The sequence below is a fragment of the Cryptotermes secundus genome, unplaced genomic scaffold (assembly GCF_002891405.2).
Source record: "Cryptotermes secundus unplaced genomic scaffold, Csec_1.0 scaffold493, whole genome shotgun sequence".
Lineage (NCBI taxonomy): Eukaryota > Metazoa > Arthropoda > Insecta > Blattodea > Kalotermitidae > Cryptotermes > Cryptotermes secundus.
The window spans coordinates 628,759-637,774 of NW_019738879.1; the positions used below are offsets into that span (position 1 = coordinate 628,759).

General features: G+C 37.0%; 1 protein-coding gene across 2 annotated transcripts in view; it reads left to right on the forward strand.

Annotated features, from left to right (window-relative positions):
* Positions 1-9,016, forward strand: part of LOC111871190 (putative inorganic phosphate cotransporter) — a 74,609-nt gene that overhangs the window by 64,293 nt on the left and 1,300 nt on the right. For both annotated transcript variants that reach the window (XM_023864097.2, XM_023864098.2), the window contains exons 4-8: positions 1,449-1,536; positions 3,351-3,574; positions 4,750-4,902; positions 6,164-6,296; positions 8,034-8,272. In XM_023864097.2, coding sequence (XP_023719865.1) covers positions 1,449-1,536; positions 3,351-3,574; positions 4,750-4,902; positions 6,164-6,296; positions 8,034-8,272 — 837 coding nt within the window. The remainder of the gene's footprint in view (positions 1-1,448; positions 1,537-3,350; positions 3,575-4,749; positions 4,903-6,163; positions 6,297-8,033; positions 8,273-9,016) is intronic.

Genomic DNA, 9,016 nt, shown 5'->3' on the forward strand with positions numbered 1-9,016 from the left:
ATAAAACAATTCCGTCCAGTGTGACTAGTTTTCCTATTTCAATTCTTCATGCCCTTACATGTTTCGGTCCTTAGAGACCATCATCAGACGGACATTGATACAGTTTGGAAACCACTATTACAATAGGTGTTTTGAGTGTTAGACATACTACCACAGTCAATAAGTTCGTGGAATGGCCGTAAAGCATCACTGCAGTGCACTACAGCAGATAGGTTGAGGCACGATATGATGCCCTGTCAGTTCATCTCTCGTCACAGCAAGAGGCAGTTGTGTGCAAACAGTGTAAGTAGAACTATGACCTCTATTGTGAACTGCAGTTAAATGCAAGTGGCGGAAATCAAAAACATGGCAGTTTGAACAACAGGCAAACATCAAGTTCTGCCAGAAACTAGGCAAATCCCCTAGTGAAACATTTGGCCTAGGAAGAATTGGCTGTTGCTACACGACAACGCCCCTGCACATCGCTCTGTTCTTGTCCAAGACGAACTGGCAAGGCAACAGGTCACCGTTTCGCCACACCCTCCATACTCACCTGATCTCGCACCATGCGATTTCTTTCTCTTTCACCGCTTGAAAGCAAAGCTACATGGTCGTAGATTTCAGTCGTCCGAGGAGGTCGCCATTGCCACAAGAGATGCCAAATGGGAATTTCCTGCCACTATGTTTCAGCAATGTTTTTGGCAGCTATATCAACGTTGGCAGACTTGCATAGCGGCCAACAGCGACTATTTTGATGGCCGATATGGAGCTGTGTAAGTGTATGTGAATACCTTGTAATATGATGTGATAAAACCACATTCCGCGAACTTAATGACTTTACCATATATATACATACAATAGTGATAATACACAAATGGGTACAAGATCCAAAGTTTTCACAGCTACAGCGGCTGTCTTGTCTAAGGACCAAAACATGTAAGGGCATGAAGAATTGAAATAAGAAAACCAGTCACACTGGACAGAACTGTTTTATCTTTTTATAATATGTGTATCTTTTTTAGCGTCTTAAATGAAGAATTGGCCAGTAAGCTGTTGGTTGGATGACAAAAGTTTGAATGCAGTCAGAGTCAGGGGTACATCTCTTTACCATCAGCTCTGGTGCCCCCTGAGCACTGTGTCCGCTGGGTACCTGGAATTATTTCTATGAGTAAAGTAGGCAGGCTATGAAGCTGACCACTCATTTATATCAGTTGCCAATGAATTAAGTTTTTTTTTTTTTACTTCCCCTGTCTACTTTCATGGTGTGGTGTTAGGTACAATTTTGTCTTTGGGATTAATGAGTGCAATACGCCATTGTCACCCTTTAGAATTCACAACTTTATCCTTTTAACTTGCAGTTTTTTAATCAATTTTAATGAATGTTATCTTCCTCTCTCCTTATTCTCTTCACTTATACACAGCACAAGCAAGATGGAGCAAGTTATTTTAATATTTTGATGTGATTACAGGGATCAACATTCCCAGCAATAAATGCCATATTAGCACATTGGGTGCCACCCCAACAGAGAGGAATCCTTGGATCTTTTGTGTTTGCTGGTGAGTTCTGGTGTGTGAGAACAAAATTTTACTAGCTGAATTTGTGTATCATGAGAAAATGACTTATATGATGAAGACATAACTTAAACAGACAGTAATCTCAGTGGAAGAAGTAAATTCATGCCTAATCACTTCAAATACTTTGACAGATATTTCTAAGCTGCTGTAGATGACNCATATTTCTAAGCTGTTGTAGATGATAAATTTAACAACCTCATCTCCCCATAATTTACCCCCAAAATATCTTTGTTGTGAAGGGAAAGGATCATTCAGGAGACATTAAAGTTAGAAATGTCTATCAAAGAATCTGAAGTTATTAAAAAAGAATGTGTTTCTTATATTCAGAGTACTGTCTGTTTAAATTATTCCTTTATCAAATGACATTATGTCATTTTCTCAAGACAGATGGGAGGATAGTATTAAAATGGATCTCAGAGAAATATGGTATGAAAATACAGATTGGATTTATTTGACTCAGGATAGTGTCCTGTGGCTGACTTTTGTGAATATGGTTATGAATCTTTGGGTTTCATAAAAGAGGAGAAATTTCTTGACTATCTGAGGTATTATTAGCTTTTCCACAAGGACTCTGTTCCATGGACTTGGGTAGTTAGGTATTTAGTTGCACATAAATAATATGTTATAGAAAATATAAAACATTGTATAAATTAATAGATATTTACATATAGAAGTAAGGGCAATAAAGTGTTCATCAAATAAATGTAATTATATTCTGGATTGAGGTTGATTTAACACCAAAAATTGGACAAAAATTTTAATTGAGTGTTCAACAGAGAAATAACTATGTCTTATATAACAACAGAAGGAAAGTAAGAAGCATTAAATTAATAATAACACTGATAATTTAGTAAAATAAACCTTTGAGTATGCCAAGGACCCTGAGAGCTATACCAGCGGTAGCGTAGCTACTGGCAGGGCCTCCTTTGCTGGACAAGTCAAAGGGTAGGCATCAGATGAACAGAGACACCAAAAACCAAAAAGCTGATGCCAGAAGCAGAGAGTAAATGATGCTCAAAATGGTTCAAGTTCGTATAGCAACAGGCGTCACCAGAGTGGCTTGAACGGCTGTTGTACTGCGATGTGGAAAGCAAATGGAAAAACTACCACATTATCAATTTTCCTGGATAGTCCCTTTCCAAAAGCAGAGACACCATGTATGCGACCAGAAGACAAAAAAGACGTAAGATGATGCTGGATGACCTTGGGGACAGAAGAGGATATTTTTATTTGAAGGAGAAAGCTCTAGAGCACATTAAGTGGAGGAACTGTTTTGGAAGAGACTGTGGATCTGTCATATGACAAATTACTGATGAATGAAAAATATACACTTTTCAGAAACAACAAATACTATTAACTCTTGGGAGATGGAATGAGTGATTTGGTTCACTGATTTTACCAAATTCCTAATAAAGTTACACAAAACTGGTCAACTAAACTTATCAGCAAGCAAGAAACTGGTCCCAAATTCAAATCTTGGCCTGAAGACTTGCTACTCTGACAGGTTCTTTGTGATTTTCCTCAATCTGTACAGGATAGTACCCTTACAATTCATAATTTACTGATCATCTTATCATAGCCTGAGCTACTGACAGCATTGTTAAATAACTTACAAACAAATAAACAAATCAGAAAGGGCAATATTTCTGAGTAAGGTATTTTGTGCATAGAATGGGACTAAATGTGAGTCTCAGTTGCCACTCTTTGTTTCTGTTTAATAGTCATAGGATACCTGTGTTGCATAACTAAAGGTTTTCATGCTTGATACAAATTCTTGTCTCTTAAACTCTCTCCAGGTTCTCAGATAGGAACGGTAGTTGGTACTGCTCTCAGCGGAGTCTTGATACAGTACTCATCTATCGGGTGGCCGAGTGTTTTCTACTTGTTTGGTGCATTGGGTGTATTATGGTTCATTGCATGGACCTTACTCTGTTACAATGATCCACAATCTCATCCTTTTATTTCTGATGAAGAGAAAACATTTCTTGAAAAGAGTATTGGAGGAATAGATAATAAAAAGGTAAGTGTATTGATCATATATGAATTTCAGACTTCGAAATGAAATGGCAAAATAATTAATAATCAACAAGACAATGCAGTACCACAGAAATTATATTTATTCAGTATGGGTTATATAGTAAGAAAACAATTTACTATGCAACATAAATGTATGCAGTTGTTACGACTTCAGGAAAAACAAAACTAGCAACTAGTTACATTAATAAATACGAATATAAGAACAATAATGAATATAAATTAAATAAATAAACAGTGTAGTCTAATGAATAAAAATATGTCATCTGTGACCAGCTTTCATACAAAAGATACCACATGGATATAAAAGCTCAGAGTAATTATCAGGGCATTTGTTTAAATTTTCTGTTAAGATCATCTGGTGAACTCCATAACTGATCCCAATGATGTCTACAAGCTCATGGATTGTTCAGTGATGGTCTTCTCGAATTTTTTCAGCAATTTCTGTCGTTTTTCTGGTGCTTTGTCACCCTGAATATTTGTCATCTTCAACTGACACTCGACCATCCTTGAAACATGAAAGTCATTCAACAACCGCTGTCCAGCTTAAATAATGTTCTCCAAAAGCCTCATGAAGCATTTCAAGGGTTTCGGTAGTGGTTTTACTGAGCTTCACGCAAAACTTGACGCAGACATGATGCTCAATTTTGCCATCCATCACAGAAAAAATGAAACACAAAGCCCAAAAAGCACTCATGTAAAAACAATGCGTGTTCACATTGCGGTGTCACGTGGCAAACTGTTGCATTAGGCTTGTGGAAATGTGACCTTGGCCTCCCCTCTCATCATCTTTCACTGAGGCAGTTAGAACAACAGTCCGGGAACTTTCTGATACCACCTCGTACAGTGGTTACACATATGTACAAAAGTAACAGTACTGCTAGATGCTGAAGTACAACACTTACAAATGTATGTGTCATTTTATAAATCCCAGTTCACAAGGTAGTTATGTGTTCCTTTCACTGATTATCTGAGGAAATTCATTTCACATCTACCTCAGATAATTGAGTCTACTGTAGGTGAAACACTGGAATTTTAAACACACATTCCACAGAAATGGCACTTGAATTTGAAAAGAAAAAACCTGTAATATGTGGCTATAAGACTAAAACAATGAATAGCCTACATGAAGAAACACTTATTTACTCTCATATTTTACAGGATGTTCCTCCTGTTCCATGGCGAGAAATGGCTAAATCAGTCCCTCTTTGGGGTCTCATCTTCGCTCAGATAGGCCATGACTGGGGCTTTTTTACCTTAGTGACTGACTTACCAAAGTACTTCAAGGATGTCATGAGATTCAATATATTTGAGGTGAGTAAATTGATTTAACATAGGGCTAACTTCTGTTGGGACTAACAGCTAATGGGTTTTTAACTCATAAAAAATAATTACATCCCACAGTGATCCAAGAAATATATCCACTGAAATATATCTTCTTTTAGATATGTCTTTTTCTGAATATCTCAAGGGTAACAGCATAATTCAGAAGAATACTATCTTCAGGAATGTGATGTCATGTAGTCTGGTAGAAGTTCACCGACATTTCAGAGGAGTACACTGCATCCACCTTCAGGGTCGAAGAGTAAGCCAAGCAAGCAGAGACAATTGCATCATAGTATATATCAAAATTTACAGCTCTGAATCAAACCATGTTACTAAATGAAAAGCAGTAAAAATCTTCTTATTCAGAGTATATCATGATTCCTTTGCCCTAATTAAACCAATTAATTACCATTGAGCCACTTTGTTTTGGCATAAATCCTCATCATATTTATTAATTCCTACTTACATAACACTTGCATTTCCCTACATTCTATTCAATTGAAATTCCTGTTGCTCTTTCCAAAATGTTCTTTGTATCAGTAATGATTACTACAACAATCACAATGACCGCACAGTCTAAGGCATGAACTGTTTTTACTCACTCGAACGCTGAGATCATGGATTCTAATACCACTTAACGCATGGCTGTCTGTGTGTGCATTTATTCTGTGTTTATGTTGTCCTGTATTGAATTGAATTGAATTTATTTACATTCTATAAATCCTAAGNCCTCCAACGCTGAGATCATGGATTCGAATACCACTCAATGCATGGGTGTCTGTGTGTGCATTTATTCTGTGTTTATGTTGTCCTGTATATAGGCAGCGGCCTTGTGACAGGCCGATCACTCATCCAGAAAGTCCTACTATCTGTTAAAATGATTATGAAACTGAAGAAGTGGCCAGGGCCCAATAAAGGGCTGTAGAGCCATTGATGAATAAATGAATGAATGAATGAATGAAAATAATTATTATATATTTCCCCTTACTGAATAACAACATACATATATACATGGATTATGATAGTGGGAGATGTGTTAACTTATGAGAGAAACAGGCTTCATTAGCCCTTTTTTTAAATATATACTGCGGTGAAAAGACTTAATTTCATAATATTCTGTGGTTAATGGATAAATCCAGTGGAAATAATTGATATTCTGTTTTGAAAGGATATAAATCCATAGACACATACGTTCTTAAGGGTTAGTTCTTATATGAATATCTAAAATAAAGATAAATTTGTCTCACAGAATGGATTTCTGACTGCATTACCATATGTGGTAATGTGGTTGTGTTCAATGGGATCTGGTTGGCTGTGCGATCATTTGATCACATGGGGATATATATCAACCACAGTGGCTCGTAAAATCTTCACCACCATTGGTATGTAAAATTAAAAAACTTTTGTTATTCATACTTTCAATTATTTAACAGTGCACTAAAGAATTAAAACATTTTAAAACAAAAATACTTTGATATAATTCTATTTTTCATAAAACATGTCTTCCCTTGAATGACCATATGCATGACACAAAAATATATAAGGCATATGATACCTAACACACATAGGGTATAAATTAAAAATGGTTACAGGCTTTAAGGTGGTATAATACTTAAGTGAGCAAGAAAGTCCCTGTCAATATATGTCCAGAAATTAATGCTTGCTGAGACATAGGCAAGTCAATGCCTGGGGGGGCATCTTAGGTGATCAACTCTTGGGACCAGTTGTTGGCCTAACAGAATAACAGGTGCCCTGTACCATTGTTTTTGATGAATGATTTACCAATACTGGCCTGCATGATCACCTGACAATCTTCTGGATTTTTAACTGTAGGGACACCTAAAGACTTTGGTTCATTCAGCACAAATTAATAATTTGGATGTATTGCAGCAATGAGTAGAGCATGCCTATCAGAAGATTTGAGTGGAACCAGGAATTTTCAACAGAGTAAACACACTGAGCAACAAAGAGCTGAAAGTTGTGTTAAAATGCATGGGAACCACATACAGCATCTGCTGCAGAGATCACATAAGCATCGTCCATTGCTCAATAGGCAATGTTTTCTGGAGATATGTAGACTGGGACTCCTTTGCTCATTTAAGTGATTTTTTTTATTGCTAGTGGGGTGGACTAAGTCCCACGTACTGCGGCCACTTCTGGCCTATTGTACCAGCCCCAGATGATAGGTGAGGGTGATTGCCGAGCAATTGGTGAAATGAAGATTGGCAGGGGAAAGCGAAGTACTCAAAGAAAGCCTGCCCAAGCGCCTATTTGTCCACCACAAATCCCACTTGACAAGACCTGGGATCGAACCTGGGCCGCCACGGTGGGAAGCCAGCAACCAACCACTTGAGCTATGGTGCAGCCCTGATTTAAGTGAACATTATAGCCTCTTAAAGCCTATAATCCTTTTTAACACACTGTGTAGTACATAAAACATATCAAGCTTTGATCTCATGAATAACCAATTATTTTAATTTCTACTCTTGTTTAACAGTTACTGATGGTATAACCAAAATCTGTAATAAACTCAACCTACATATTTTGAATCCCTACTGCTGTTTAAACTAGAAAAAAAAAAGTGCACTGACTTAAGTGAAACCATGTATGCAATATTATCTGTGTACTAAAAATTAACATATACTTCTCAGTTCACAAAAGCCTCATGCAGCACTTGTATACATGTCTTATTTCCATTACAGATTTACGAGTATATGTAATATTTCACTAATGATAAAATGTGATTTTCAGCTGATTCTATTCGTACCTGTAAACTGCAACTAAAATATGACAGCAATTTCGTAATTTAATTTTGTCTGAACATTTTAAAGGAGCACTTTTTCTGAGGAATATATATTTTCAGAATACAAAAAGTCAAACCTTCGTATATGTTTATATATTTCTGGTAGGAAGAGATGGGCATAATACTACCATAAGATTCTCTCCCCATAAAAACCAAGGAAACTATGCCAGAAATTGCACCATTACAAAGATTTTCCTTGAAACTGCAGTAGGTACTACGCAAAAAGAATATAGGAACAAAGAAATACAAATATGTAGTCAATACAAGATGATAAAAGGATTTTAGTGATAAGTGATATCTGAAACATTTCTTACAGCTTCTGTGGGGCCTGGCATTGGTATCATTGCTGCATCATATGCTGGATGTGACAGAACATCTGTAGTTGCGCTTCTTACATTGGGCACCGGACTCATGGGCACCTTCTATCCTGGTATGAAGGTTAATGCACTTGATCTGAGTCCAAACTATGCAGGGACACTCATGGCCATTGTAAATGGTATTGGCGCACTCACTGGAATCGTTACACCTTACTTAGTTGGTGTACTAACTCCCGATGTAAGTGAATTTTATATATTCAACAGCATCACCTAAGTTTAAGATGCAGATAATGCACACAGAACAATTCTTTCCATTATAAACATGTGGATTATTTGTTTTAATATTTTCCTGGGTGCCTCTCAAATTATTTTCTTTAAGAATAATTTTATCATGACCATTTTACATATTTAATCTTTTGAGAGTTACGAACATATCTGTGTGTTCACACAGAATTTTGTGTCTCTTGGTGTGCACATCTGCACTGAAAATCCTCTAAATTTCTTTCATCCTCATAGATGTGCGAGCCTTACATAAAAATAATACTGGCATTCAACGTGGAGTTGTCATATGTAAATGGGTTGGCAGTATAATAAAAAAGGATATTTTGTCATATAAGAGAATAAAATTCTAATCCTTTGAAGGATAATAATAAATGAATGAATGTATAAGGGGTGGCCCTTCTCAGCCCTTGCACCGCGACCTACAGTGATCTACTGTGCTTCCCCTTTTGATTATCTCCTCAGCAATCCTGTGCTTCAAATGAAGCGCAGGATTTTGTACGTGGGGGCATCGAAATAGTCACTTGGTTCCATAAAGTACTGACCCAAGTGGTGCAATCTTAAATAAGCTAAGGCCTCACATTCGCACAGGATATGTGTGGCTGTTTCGTTTTCTTCTTGACACCTCTCACAAGTGGGACTATCACTTAGTCCCAGTTTGAAGAGGTGTCCTTTAAGGTGACAGTGTCCTGTAAGCAGTCCC